This window comes from Vigna angularis, chromosome 8, assembly GCF_016808095.1.
Source record: "Vigna angularis cultivar LongXiaoDou No.4 chromosome 8, ASM1680809v1, whole genome shotgun sequence".
NCBI classification, from domain to species: domain Eukaryota; kingdom Viridiplantae; phylum Streptophyta; class Magnoliopsida; order Fabales; family Fabaceae; genus Vigna; species Vigna angularis.
This window is the reverse complement of record NC_068977.1, coordinates 26,941,365-26,956,979: the sequence shown is the minus strand read 5'-3', so window position 1 is coordinate 26,956,979 and position 15,615 is coordinate 26,941,365. Positions and strand designations below refer to the sequence as shown.

The 15,615-nt window shown below is 33.9% G+C and overlaps 1 protein-coding gene across 2 annotated transcripts in view; it reads right to left on the bottom strand.

Annotated features, from left to right (window-relative positions):
- The window catches only part of LOC108345618 (two pore calcium channel protein 1B), a 37,767-nt gene extending 32,347 nt beyond the window's left edge, over positions 1-5,420 (bottom strand). The window contains exons 1-5 of one of the 2 annotated variants that reach the window (XM_017584245.2): positions 5,333-5,420; positions 4,911-5,039; positions 3,411-3,554; positions 3,186-3,293; positions 2,422-2,517 (exon numbers count right to left, since the gene is read on the bottom strand). In XM_017584245.2, the coding sequence (XP_017439734.1) occupies positions 2,422-2,517; positions 3,186-3,293; positions 3,411-3,554; positions 4,911-5,039; positions 5,333-5,335 (480 nt within the window). In that variant the 5' untranslated portion in view covers positions 5,336-5,420. The other variant, XM_017584246.2, reaches the window with a different exon arrangement.
- Between the last annotated feature and the right edge of the window lie 10,195 nt (positions 5,421-15,615).

Below are 15,615 nucleotides of genomic sequence, written 5' to 3'. Positions count from 1 at the left end.
TTTCATCCCTTACATCATTCAACTGTCTTCAACATTAATAATACTTCTCTTCATTATGCTCTTCCTCTATGGCCTTCTCATATTGGACCTTCCTCATATCAAACCGTCCAGAGAGCTTTAAACAATAGTAATATTCAAAATTGGCAAGAAAAATACTATTTTTACTATGTGATGTTTGTGTTAGAACTAAAATGCATCAACTTCCTTTTTCAAACTTTGCTTCGCTTTATTGTAGTCTTTCAGAATTAGTTTACGTTGACATATGGGTCCTGCTCTAATAAGTCCATGACTCCTTATGTGGATGAAGAGGCTTGTTGGAAGTCTCACATCGATTAGAGATAAGACCAATTTAGAGTATATAAGTGAGTACCAAACCTCACCTTAGAAGCCAATTTTGTGGGGTTGAGTTTGGCTTAAAGTTCACTTATTAACATGATATCAGAGTCAGGTTAAAGTCTATCCTAGCAATATTTGTTGTTTGTTGGGGATATTGTTCCACCAACTATCAGGATCGAACTACTATCGGACCACCCATTAATGTCTAGTCTCATGCTCGAGATGTATATACCTCGGCATGAGGGGGTGTGTTGGAAGTCCCACATCACTTAGAGATAAAGCCAATTTAGAGTATATAAGTAGGTGCAAACCTCACCCTACAAGCCGGTTTTGTGGCGTTGAGTTAGGCATAAAGTCCACTTCTTAACACTTTTGACAACTTAGGCGTTGTTCTCCTCTCAACAAATTTTGCCCTTCATTATCAGAACAAGCATTTTGAAATTGATCTACATTATGTCCATGATCGAGTTCATCATAAGCAAATTTGTCTCATTTATCTTCTTGAGCATTTTCAAGTAGTATACATATTGATCAAGCCTATCTCTACCACTTCCTTCACTAAATTTAGATATAAACTTAAGGTGTCCAAAAATCCCACACTTCTTAACACTTTTGACAACTTAGGCGTTGTCCTCCTCTCAACAAATTCTGCCATTCATTATCAGAACAAGCATTTTGAAATTGATCTACATTTTGTCCATGATCAAGTTCATCATAAGCAAATTTGTCTCATTTATCTTCTTGAGCATTTTCAAGTAGTATACATATTGATCAAGCCTATCTCTACCACTTCCTTCACTAAATTTAGATATAAACTTAAGGTGTCCAAAAATCCCACCTTAAGTTTTTAAGGGGGGATGATAACACATCACAAGATTAATCGACTCTCTTTTATTAGTTATTCTTCTTTCTCTGGGTTTTCCTATAATTTTACATTTTTCCTTATCTTTTGTAATACAGATTATTGGCATTCAATATAGATTTCTCTCTTCTCTTTTCTCTGCTTCTTCCTTGCTTACAAGCATATCAAATTTTTTTAGAAACAATCTCTTTTTCTCTGTTTCATCTTGATTGAGTTGAATCAATTCTCCTATGTTTTCCTCCTTAGTTTCATATGCTATGTGGGTCTGTCCTCCCTTTCTTATGTTGTCTCCTTTTTCTCCTCACTCCTTGCCATGGTTTTGGGGAGCCCAATATCTGCTAGGTGACTTTCCAAGAGTCTGGGATTCATTTTCCCCTATTGTAATCCTTGTGTCAATTGAATTTGACAAGGAGCAATGAAGGTTGTGACCTAAGATGCTTGGATGCAGAGTCATATGTGGCTCTCAAGATTTGAACACTCTGATACCATCTCAAATATTAAGGTAGAGTTGAATAATTTTATGGCTAAAAGTACATCATATATACATATACATATATACATATATACATATATACATATATACATATATACATATATATATATATATATATATATATATATGTGTGTGTGTGTGTGTGTGAGTGTGTGTGTGGAAAACTAATTTTGGAAATATAATAACACTTAATGTAATAAGATCCCTATAATTCAAGGTTATAATCAAGTCCCTATTCTTCAAGGATATAATCAGCTCCCTACTATTTTGGACACAATTAGTTCCCTATGATTCACAGATATTTACATTGTACACTTTAATCGTAATCTATTAAATATGGAATAATAAAACATGATTGTAGACAATATATATGTTCACAAAAATACATCATAAGTAAAAAAACTATCATGTTATGCATAAAATATTAATTTAAGGTAAGTTTTACAATTTATCATTAATTTACAAAAGATATTATCTAACATTTGGTCGTGCCAAGTCAACCCAGAGTATGAGCTGATCCCAGCAGAAAACTACATTAGGTCTAATTTTCAGAGTGCAAAACTTGCCCAGATAGGTTTTGACTAGAACTGGTTAGGTCGTTAGCAACTCTACCTCCCAAAGGTGGAGTCCTTTGTTCAGAAGTTGGTCCTCTAAAGCAACATTATAGCTGATAAAGTTTTGTTGTCTTCTACCATATTATATTCTTTAGTAGGATCTTGAAGCAACATACCTTCAATTGATTAAAAGTACTTTTCCAATATATACGAGATCCTTCATATGACAATGGGAAGAAAGTATGTATGATTAGCACAAGAAGAGTTATTGCCTGTATTACATAGAAAAGGCTGTGTAAGAAAAAAAAAAACTGTACATATAGTTGAGAAATAAATACAAGGACACTTCAACAGCTCCACAAATAAACTAATATCTCCATAGCATCTTACAGTATAAGACACTCCCATTTTTTTCAATAAGAGAAGAAAAAATATTAGAAAGAAAATATAGCATGTACTCTTGGAGGATAAGAAACTTTAAAAGGAAGGGAAAAATACATATCAAACCAAATTGGATAAAAGATGTGAAAACTTTTTTGTAACTCACTAATAAAAATCCTATGGAAATAAGCACTACCAAAGGAAAAGGCGACTCTCAGCAGATATGCATAAATAAGAAAAGAAAAACAAAAAAGCAACAAAGTGATGTAGGTATACAGTGAAGGGATAGTTTGGAGCCCGCACTTGCTTTATCAATCTAAATTGCTAGCTTAACAGTAACACATTCCTAAGAGACATTAAGGAAATAATAGAATCACATAGACAGGTAGTATTAGTTGTTTCACTTTAGTTTCGAAGTGTAGCTGAATAAATAACTTAACTTCAACGTGGGAATGACAAATATTACCTAAGGTAATCACCATTTTCAAAGTGACAACAACTAAAAGGCTCGCTGATTTGCCCAATAAAAGTAACAGTGTCTGAAGTACTGAACTCTTACCTCATAAATAAGACATTCTGCATCAGTTAGATACGGCAATTGACCCAAATAGAAATACTCTCTATCGTTGCAGGAATGTGTGGCGAGTTTTTTACACCACAGAGGTTTCTGTACCAAGTAAAGTACATAATGAAATATCTTCTTTCCATCATATTTTCTTTGGTATGAAAGCCTCAAATACATATAACTGGAACTAGAGTTCATAAGGAGCTTGTCACTGCTTACCTCCAGGAAATTCAGGACTATCAAAGCAAAATAACTAAGAGACCATATGAGATTGCATTTAATGAATACAAAATAAAATCTTGCATAATTTTGGAAGTTTGATGAATCAAGAATTTGTTCAGGGAGACCAACACCATCTTCAGCCTGCATAAAGAATTTCCAACAAGAATAACAAGCAATTAATGACCCGAAAGAAAGTCCATCAATAAATTCATATCAATGCAAAGGGGAGGTTAGTAGAAATATATTTTAAAAAAAAATTATTGGTCGTAGAAGGAGAGTCAAGGCCATTGAGTATTAGAATACTGGTCCTAAAACGAGTCAAGGCTACTACACAGGTTGGTAGTAAGGCCCTCTAGTCCTTAGCTTTGACAGAAGACCACCGTTCTGGTATGGTAAAAAATCCGATTTCATGTAGAAAATCAAGATAAAGAGTAGTTTATAAACATTTTCCTCCCTTAATATATTAACATGACACACCTAGCAGTCTTAACCTACTGACTTGACTCACCGAACAAACTTGAAGTTAGAGACCTAGAAAGAGAATTGGTGGTCCTGATTGTTTTATACCGAAATACTAATCAAAATCTTAATATCAGCACAAGAGAAGACTCTAATCCAAAAGATTAACCCATTAGGTAAAAGAGTTTCAAGGTTTAAGTACCACATCAAGTAGTTCCTAACAATGTGGGACTGTTAACATTGTCACTTCTTTTAAGAACCAACCATCACAATGACGTCCACTCTATTTATATTGACCTGGTAGCAATCCTTTTCTCTTTAAGACAGTTTCACTCATTTTTCAAAATTCAACTTGCTCCTCTATACATCTTATAGATAATCTTTTCCATAACTCAACACTTAATGAAAGCACCAACTGATAGAACTTAAACACAACAAAGAGTTCAACCCAAAGAGACTATTCTATCAGCAGGGAGAACATCAAGGCTTAAGTACCACACAAAAACACTTTTTTTTTTAAATTTATTTACTTCGCAATATTTCATCATCCTCTCCGTGTTTGTTTTTTTATATGTACAACTATTTGTCTCTGCACTTCGCAATTCTGTAATTCTCGCTTTACCAAAACCGAACATCAGTGACAACTTTCCCACAACATACAGAACAATTCCCCCTACAATTTAAGAATTTCAAAATTTGAACGATGTTGAACAGCTCAAGAGACGATGCAATGCAACTTCAAACATAATAACAAAATTCACATTGCCGCTAGAACAGATTCAATCGACTATTCTTAAGAGTTCGTAACAAGCCATCGATGACAAGATCTACCTACATATGTTCAATAATTAACTCCAACACAATGCGCGACACTAACTCGCTCGCTATTGCAAAGCACAACGGTTAAAGCTGAATCAATGCATAAAAATCCACAGTCCGCAGTAAACGTAAAATAGAACCGAAGACGAACATCACTGAGTTGACTGAAAAAGATTTCCGAACAACGAATAAACGAAACGAGAAAAGAGTTAAACGAACCAGATCAATGAGCGCAGCGGCTTTCTCGTAGTTGGAACCGTAGGTTATAGCGTCGGAACGCCGGAACGGTCCTCGCCGGCGGGAGCTGAGGCCACTGCTTTCGCCTCTCAGCAGAGACTGGTCCATCTTCTGGAGAGAAGAGAACAACGAAGAGAGAGAGAAACAGGGAAAAGATGAGTGATGCGCGCTGAAAACAGTATTACAACCGTTTCATCTTTTATTATATACACAGTTGAAGAATGCTTTATGGATCACACTCTTGTCACACGGAAAGAATGGTCCCAACGAAATAACGACCAAATTGAAGAGTAGACTTCTAGTTTTTGTATTTGAATATGTGATCTTATCATTGGAGTGTTACTACATCCATGATTCAGATCCAAGGTATTCTCGCGTGCCAACATCAACACTGGATAACGTACCATTCAAAGTCAAAGAACTTCAATTCATTCACACCTTCTCTGTCCTTTTGTTTCGGCCATTTACTAGCATGTTTGAATTTTGTTTATTCCTCATTCTTTTGTTACATAGAAATAGAAATAAATTTCTTTAGTTGAATTTGTATATTCATTTTCACAATTAAAGTTCACACGTTATTTAATTTTAAAATGAAACTGTCTCTGTCTTTCGTTATCATAATGTCTGGAGTCACCTGTTGAGTGTTAATGGCTGAATGGAGACACCTGTCCCAAACGTATCATTAGATGACACTTGGAAAGTTAAATTCGAGTTTCATCACTGGAAATGGATTTAGTAATGGATCTCATAATTTGTAATTCAATATAATTTATAATTAAATTTAATTTCACTAATTAGAGTTTTTAGATAGTGTATTAAAGTTTTAGATTGGGATGAAGTATATGCATTATTATAATTCTAATTGTGAGCACGATTTAAAGATGATATTATTTTATTTATTTATAGTCTACGACGTGGGAAGACAAATTAAATAAAAATAAAATAAAAAATAGTTGCCACGAGTCACATGCTGTCACAACTTGTCTGCGCTCTGCACATGTCATGAGGGTTGTTGAAAGTGAAATCTTCCATAGTTGAAGTAGAACAATCTGCTGCTATGCTTATACATATACATTCATATACATAAATACATACATACATATATACATATATATATATATATATATATATATATGTATATATATATATATATATATATATATATATATATATCAACAGCTCTGAAATCTGACCAAACTGAATGAGAACAAAGCATTATTATAGCTTAAAAGTTTATTACGGGCGATAGATGAAATATGTTAAATAAATAACAGAACTCTGAAATTTTACTTATACATTTATTTTATATTTTTTATTTCGTAAATATTTTCTGAAAAAATTAGCAACATCCTATACTGTCGGCAACTCATTTGCATTGTCCGAAGTTGACGTTGCCGTGATTAGGTCTATTAAAGGGAAAGACTTTAAAGAACAAACAAACTTTCGAAAAAACAATAACTACCTCGAGCTAATTATGACAAGAAATTATCCTTACATATATTTCTTTATTTATTTACTCTTTATTCTCTATATTATATTTTTTCTCTCTTTTTTTCCTGTATTTCTTCTTCGGACTTGTTAAATTGCACACAAAATTTATGGGTAAATCTGTACATAGAGATTATTTGTGTCTTTACCCATTAAAATTAAAGTTTTATTTTATATATATATATATATATAATAATAATAATAATAATAATTTTAGTATAAAATGATATATTTTATCATGTAAATATTATCTGTGGATGTTGTTTCGGTTGAATTGGTCTTATGGTCGGTCGTCCTTCTTGCTCTGTTCTCTTTTGATTTTCAATCTTCTCCAAGAACGCGATCTACTCTAATGGGTTGTTGATAGTATTAGGATAAAAAATGATGATAATACCTGAACATCAATTGTATATAGGACTTGTGACAGCTAAGTCCATTAATTAACCGTAAGTGTAATATATTTTTAGGCAATCAAACCCAATAATCAATCATTAAAATCGTATATTTATAAAACGTAAGACAATCTGATCTATTAATACCTGATAATTGTCCATAAATGACCATTAACTCCTATCAGTATATCTTATATAGTACATATATTTTAAATAATGTGTTAGTTTATAATTATTAAAAAATATTATAAATAATTAGTTTTTAAGGCACTCAATTCAATGACTTAAATTTATCTAATTCAATTAATTAGATTGGATTGGATTATAAAAATAAAAATACAATCTAACCATTAAATTAAATTATGTTTTACCTACATCTAATAATGAAAAATGTAAAACCCGATCCAACGTGGGCCAGTCTACTGAATACGCTATGCAGCACAGCAAAAGAAAACTCAATTTTTTCTCTGCTCAATAAACCAGACACAACAACACCATGAAACATGAAAAACAACGAAGGTCCTATTGAATTATTAAGGTGGTTGAACTTAAACAATTTTTTTTCATAAAATCAGATGCGTAACATTATTTATATAAGTTTGATAATTTGTATAAAGAATGTTATTATTTATTTTTATATTTTAAAAAAGAGATTCGTTACAAGATCTAAAATTTAAAAGAAACACTCATTTTAATAATAATAAAATTAGAATAACTTTATGAATTAAAATTACAACTGTATATTATAAAACCATCTCAAGTTATCAACAAGTTAAAGCAAGACGATAAGTTTAACTAAAATAAGCAATCCATTTAAGCAACTACATATTATAGAAAAATCTGAAGTCATCAACAAATTAAAGCAATATAAGTTGAATGGTCAACCAAATAGGAACAAATTGAGCATAAAAAATGGTAATCAACATATGGTTCACTGCCTGGGAATACTTTTTGCACCTTCATAGCTGAAATAAAGTTTTTAATTTTTTAAAGCTACTTTATCAGTAAAAGATCCGCATGCATGACAACCATTGGAATATGCTTTTACACAGATAAATTTGATATCATCAAAGATTTCATTCTTTCTTCTTCCTCATTTATGTATTTCAAAGTTCAAATTTTACATCTTTAAAGATGAAAATAATTTATTAATGTTCTCATATAATTCAATATTTCTTTTTACATTTATACTCAAATTCTTAGTATACTATACTCAAATTTTTACATTTATCATAATTAACAAATTAATTATTTGCTTCATTGAAATTAATATAAATATAAAAAAATATGTATTCTAAATTAATATAGTAGAATATGACTAAGAATACTAACAATAATGCTCTCTGGGTTATATCCCATGAGCGAACCTGACTCACTACGAGTTTGAGTCGGGTTGGATTTGAAAAAAATGTAATTTCTTTTATGCAGGTTAGTTTTCAACCCAGCTCACTTAGAACCCGACTCATACGGGTTGAACCCGTGGTGAGCCGATTGGCTTACCAACCCACCTAATTTAATTTAATTATTTATTATTTTGTGTTTTAATATTATTAGTTAGCATTATTTTTATTATATTGTAGATGAGATAAAAAGAATTATATTTCAAGAGAGAGAAATATTACAGATTTATCTATTCAAGAATCTAATATTATAAATGAACAAGTGACATAAAAATTATCAATATTAAAAACTTATTTGTTCATTTTTTATGCTTGTTTTTGGATTACGCTTGAATTGTATGATATTTTTTTTTATTTTGAATTATCTTTAAAGTTTAAAATCATTTTAGAGTGAAATTTATTTAGATTTGAATTAAAAAAATTATATTTTTTTTATTTGAAAAAAAAGGTTTAATAGCCAATTTTGTTCCCAGTTCCATTGACAAATCTCAATTTAGTCCCTCATTTTAAAAGTGTTTGAAATGGGTCATCATTTATTAAATTTTGCGTCAACGTCGTCCCTTCCGTTAAATAGAGACAAACGGCGTTAATGGATTGATGATTTGGCAGCATATAATGCTTACGTGTCAAGCTGTAGCGGGGGAGGAGTTTATTAACTCTATCTTCATTTACCTGTAGAGACTGAAAGACGACAGGCTCAGCGAGACGAAAAAGCATTTTCTCAACCCTATCGGTGGTCCTCTGGTTAATAAAAGCTCCCAAGACCCTCCTAATATACGAAGCAAAAGGTCCAAAAGCAGCATGTATGGCAGCATCAATCAAATCTTGCAAGAACCCATTCTCTATCTCACTTTTCGAATCCCCTTGGGCAGCTCTCCACGCCCGAAACAGAATGTCTCCATAAGCCTCCAGCATCGACTTTCTCCCGAAGGGAATTTGGGACCGAACCATCGCCAATAGTTCCTTCCCAACCTGATGGCTCAGCCCAAAGACAAATCCAAGAAATCTCCTCCCATCCTCCGCTTTCAAATACAAGGGCGAAATCATACATCGAATCAGCAACAACTTCAAGTCATCGATGCTCTCGTCGAAATTGAACAGAGTGAACGCCTCGCAAAGCAAACAAACCTTGTGCACGTCCACCTTCTTGTTGAGCGTGAGCGACCGAGACAGTAGGAAAGGGAGACTTTGCAAAATTAGCGAGTCCTTTCCCACCAAATTCTCCTTCCACCATTCCTCGTACAAACCCTTAATCGTCGACTGTAGAGACAACTCCGACTCACAAACCCTCAATGGGGATATCAAATTGGGATTGAATTTAGGGTTTCTTAAATTGGGAATTGGGATTGAGATTCTATTTCTTCTACGTTGATTCAAGGTTTGAATTGGAGCTTCTGATCCTCTTTTCTGTTTTGCGATTTGAGAAGGTGAGGTCTTTGGTTTTGAATTTGGGTATGGGGTTTTGTCTCTTCGTGTGTTGATCTGAGTTTGAGTTTCGTGAGCTCGCACTATGAGTGCTTGGTTTCGATCAGCGTATGGGTCTGACGGTGGTACTTTCCTAACTCAATTTTTCCCCAAGAAGAAGAAACCCTAACTGCTGGAAATTTTTCCCCAATTTCCAACACCCAATTTGTTAATAAAACCCTACCTTCTTTAATTAAGGAACACGTCAGCACGCACACAAATAAATTATGACACGTTACCATTAATTGATGTCAGATCATCACCCCATTAACGACGTTTGATTATATTTAACGGAAGGGACTAATTTGATTCAAAATTTTAAAAGTCAGGATCCATTTTAAACACTTTTAAAACGAGAGACTAAATTAAGATTTGTCAACGAAACTGAGGACAAAATTGGCTATTAAACCTAAAAAAAAGTTATAATTAAGTGAGCCAACCCGTTTAACCCACCAACCCGTGGTAGGTCGAGCCGGGTTCAAATTTTTTCAGCTCGTTAATAATCGAGTCGGGTTGGGTTGACTCACTAAATGACCAACTCGTGGTGGATCGAGCTGGGTCGAGTCGTGTTACCCGTTTTGACAACTCTAATTAATAAGACACCTTTTTGAAGTGTGATTAAACACTATTCTTTAATATTTATTCACAATTATTGTTCTATATGTTGATATTTGCATAACTTGGAAGAACACAAGAAGAAGAAAGGATTAAAATATAAAAGAAAAAGAAGTCAAATTAGACATGCGTTGAGGACTTTGATGGATAGGAGGATCAATAAGAGTTTGACATTCATGTGTCCAAAAATTCAAAGAGAACCAAAGTCATGTCTTAACTTCAGGTATTTCTTCTTGCACCTCCATGCGAAAAGTTAAATTTGTCCTTATCTTTTTCCTCTTCCTTCCCCATAACATTTTTATACTTTCATCCACCTCCACCTCTAGGCCATCTTCTTCTTCTTCCACCTCTAGCCCATCTTCCTCCACCTTCATCTCTACATCCATCCCATCTTTTTCCTCGATCTTTACCTCTATCCCATCGTTTTCTTCCACCTCTACCTTCCTAAATTCTTCTTAGAATTTTTACCTTATTCTTACTTGATTTAATGCGTGATCTCATCTTCTTGCATGTTGGATTGTCTTTCAAATCTACATTTTGGATTGCACAATCCAAAATGTAAATTTATATTATAAATTATACCATCCGAAATATATATGGACGTCACAATCTGAGACTATAACTAAAACAAAGTATAATTGGAATTTTAAAAAATACGAGGATACAGGAAGAAAACATAAAGGTGCAAGAAGCAAGAAGAAATTCTCCTCAACTTTGTATCCACAAGGACCACCATTTTGGTGACCCCCACCCTCTTCCCCCTTAATTAACATATTCCCATTTTTCCCTTGTAAATTTATAATAAAAATATGAAAAGCTAACATTTAATCTGAAATCCTTTCTTTATCTTTTGCTTTCTTCAATCTTCATTCACTCTCAATGATTCATTATTGAAGCTTTGTAAGGTTTTTTCCATCACACACGGTACAGTGGTGGGTCTTTGAGCCCCCACGCATCAACACGAGGCTTTCCAGTGTGCTTTGTTCTCACTCGCACACTTTCCGGGAAAACTTCCCAGAAGGTCACCCATGGAGTTCTTATGGGTTAAGCTACCGAATAGCAAATGCATTTTGGTGATATGAGTAGCCAAATCAATTCCTTTAAGCTATCCTTTAACTGTATAGTCCCATACCTATACAATCTCTAGATCCCTCTCATTCCGGTGTATGTTCGATTCATCCATGTGTCCCTTCCACTAGAAGCCTGCCAGGAGCCGCTCTTTGTTTGTGCCCCTTGCACTTCGTGCCTCTTGCACCGGCGATCACTTCTCGCCCTCGTCAGTGCCCGGGTGTCACAGGTAGTACTATTGCTAGGAAAAGGAGAAAGATTAATAGCTTGGAGAAATCTGTTATGGATTTTCAGAAAAGGGAGAAAATGTCCATTTGGACGCTATCTTTTATGGGGTTGATTAACATCATCCTTCTTTGTATTTTGTTTAAAAGTCCATGATGTGTTCTAGTAGTTAGTTGTTGTGAAGAGCACTTTGGCCTTATTGTAATATGGTGTTTTGAAATCAATGAGAAATGTGAATTTGTGCATCTGGTATTGTTGTTTAAATATACATTTTGTCTGATCTATACAACATAAGCTAATTGAACTTTGGATTGAAATGATAATAAAATGAGAAAGTGGTGTGTCATTCTCATTGTAATTGACAAAAAAAAAATTGAGCAAGTGGTTTAAGCACAATTATTGTAACTGAAATGAGATTTGAAAAGCAGAGAGGTAAATTATGTGCAATAAATTTGTAAGAATTGCATTTATACATTTTGACCACATAAGATTATTGTAGTCACATGATGTAAGTGTCCCCTGGACTGTCAAAGATGAGTACCTGTAACATGAGTATATAACAAAGAAGCATATTCATGTCATCACAATATACATTACAACTAATTTATACTGGACATGCACATGGAATGTGCATCAATGATAATGACACTATAATCAAAAAATGGAAAATCAAATGCACATCCAAAACACAAACTGTCGTTGAATTATAATCACAGTATAATTATCCAAATACATATCACAGCTTACAAAATACCCAATTAAAAATGAAGTTCAAACTACATGACTATGTTTACAAAGAAGCCAATAATGGGTTGTAACATACTTAATCTAAACTTGTCAATATTGTGATGTCAATGTTCAAAATACATGTGAATGTTCTAAATAACTTCTAAAGTCCTGTTGTAGATGGTTGTGTTGGTTCAAATCCGCATTGAGTAAGTTGGCTTGGTCCTGTAGTTGGCTGAGTTTCAGGTTGCTGAGTTGGTCCTATAGTTGGCTGGGTTTCAGGTTGTTGACTTGGTCCTGTAGTTGGCTCGATTTCAGATTGCTGACTTGATTGAGATTGGTTTGTTGGAGGACATTGTGGGTAAGTATTTCTTTTATGACCAAGTTGTCTACATATGGAACATCTCTTACGAATTCCATTTTTCTTTAGCTGTGTGTCATCCTTCTTTAGCTCCCAAGCCTCTAGCCTTCTCTTCTTTTTTGGTTTACCAGGTAACATCCTTTTAGGTGGAGGCAAGACATCAGGCTGAGAAGTCATTTCCCATAGGTGATGACCATTGACAGGGTATATCATTGGAATATATGTTTCTTGGTATGTTGACCTTCTAAACCAATTTGGGAAGTAGTCTTCTCCATTGATGTTCAAAAAATTCATGGCAGCTAGTGCATGACAGCATGGGATTCCTATTAAAGTCCACTTTTTGCAACTGCATTCGACTTTATCTATGTCAACAACATACTTCTCACCAATCATTGAAGTGTGTCTCACCTCAAAAATTTTCTGTCCTGACCAACTGCAATGATAAGCAATTAAAATCAATATTTAAAGTAAAAAAATTTAAAACATCATAATGAAGTCCAGATTCTGATGTAGTGATGTGCACATACCTAGGTATCCAAAATTTAGTCATGTGTAATTCCTTTTCAAATCTTCTTTTAATCTTTGGGCAAATACAACCTTCAAATGTAGTTATTTTCTGTCTATTTGTTGTCCATCTCTTCATGAGGTACATACGAATGTCTTCCATCATTGTGATGATAGGCTTACCTCTTGCATGTAATATGACACTCTTGAAAGCTTTAGACATATTATTGACTAAGGTGTCACAAACAACTTTACCTGTAAACCTTGAACATGACCAAAATCTAATCAAACAAAAACAAGTGAAATATATCAGGTAGGAAAACAAACAAAAGTAAATATGAAGAATGGATTTAAATATGACATACCTAGGTGGAATTGCTAGCAAGTATTTGAAGGCATCTGGATTGACATATTTAATTTCTCTCATCATTGCCTCCCATGCTAGAGGGTGTGTTGATGATGCTGTCTTCCGTAATAGACATTTTAGAATTTGGCCAGGAAATCTCTTCCTAAAATTAGCATAAATGTGACGCACACAAAATCTTTGCTCCACACCAGGTAGAAGTTCTTGTAATGCTAGAAAAAGTCCCTATCAAAGTAAAAACATGAAGCTATACAAATTATAATACAAGACATGAAGGTTTCAAAGATAAAAAACAGCAATGGGATATGTTACTCACTTTTTGTTGATCTGACATATATGTGATTGTTGAAGAAAGCTTCACACCACCAAGATCATCAATGAGTAATTGTAAAAACCAAAGCCAATTGTCCCTATTCTCCACCTCAACAACAACATATGCCAAAGGACACATTTGCTCATTCTATCTCTTACAACTGTAGTTAACAACTCACCTCCATATTTTCCTTTTAAGAAACAATCATCTAAACCTATAATAGGCCTACAAGACACGAAGTTGTCCTTACATGCCTTGAAACACACATACATTCTCTTGAATATTGGATTATCCTCATTAGATTCAACCTTAACTTTAACAGTTGAACCAGATTAGACCGAAGTAACTCATTTGCATAGTCATAGAGTCTTTTATATTGTTCTTTAAAATCACCTTTTATTTGTTTAAAAGCCATTGCTTTTGCCTACACGTTGTAGACCAAGAAACACCAATGTTCCACTTCTTAGAAACTTTGTTTTGGAGGTTATTGATAATGACATATTTTATTATGATTTCACTATTGATTTGAGAGAAAATGTTAACTCTTTCTTAGCTTTTTGCCTTGTAAATCCTAGTTTTCTTGTAGTTTCTTAAGTGGTTGCATCTTAAGCTTTAATGAGATAATTTGATCATTAATTCCTGCTTTTATGTGCCCAAAGTAGGTGGAAGAAGTCTATGCATCAAATGAAGGCATTAGAACCCAAGGAAAGCAAGAAAAATAGAAAAAAAGGGAGAATTCTGAAATGTTGTCGCTGATCTGCCGCTAGGCTACCGCTTAAGCGGTTTGCTCTCTGTAATGCAAGCGCTGGGATACCGCTTGAGCGGTAACGACGCTGATGTGGCAAATATGATGTATTTAGATCTCAAACGTGAAGGGCTTGACATCTTTTGGCATACAAACGCGATTCCTCTTGCTAGAGCATCTAGAGGCGAGCTAGGAGCTATGGGAACAACCCTTCTTCCTTGGGTTCTCTTCCTTCTTCCATTTCCACCATTTTTGTAAGCTCAAGCTCTCCATTCATGGAGAGCTAGTTTCATTGTTGTTGGGGGATTGATGTAGCCACTGAACTCTTGTGTAAACTACTATGTTTTGAATGAATATATGCTTCTTTCATTGATTGTTAGTGTTTAATACCTTCTCTTAATGCTTGTTGTGAAGTTGCTACCCATGGCATGATTTTAGAGTTTGCTTGATATTGGGAAATGTTGGGTAAATCTGGAAATGGATTAAACATCTAGAGGAAATAGTATCTAGGGATAGAACTAGGACCTTTGGTTGTCTTAAATCTCAATTCTTAATGCGGAAATAATTGTTAAGTTTTCCAAGGGATTGGAGCCTGATAAGGAAGTCTAGGCTCTCTACCAAGGGATTGAGTTTGAGTAAATTAGTAGATTGACATTAGCATATTAATGAAGAGGAAGTGATTTACCATACATAAGAGTGAAGTAGGTGAAATCATACCCCCAACGATATCATTCCATATCATTTCTAATCTTTCCATTTCCAAGTGTTTGAGTATCTAAGATCACTTTTATCATTTATGCTACATGTTTACTTTAATTGCACAAAAAACCCAAATTATGGAATCATTCTTTAGTCTAAGTTAGTTGGAAATTACATGATTGTTTGGTGACACGAGTCTCTTGGGAAACAATATCTGGTCTTACTGGTTTATTACTTGAAACGATTTGGTACACTTGCCAAAGTCTTAACAGTTATACAAATTAATATTGGGATTCTCTTTTATGGTATTCTCTAACCTCACA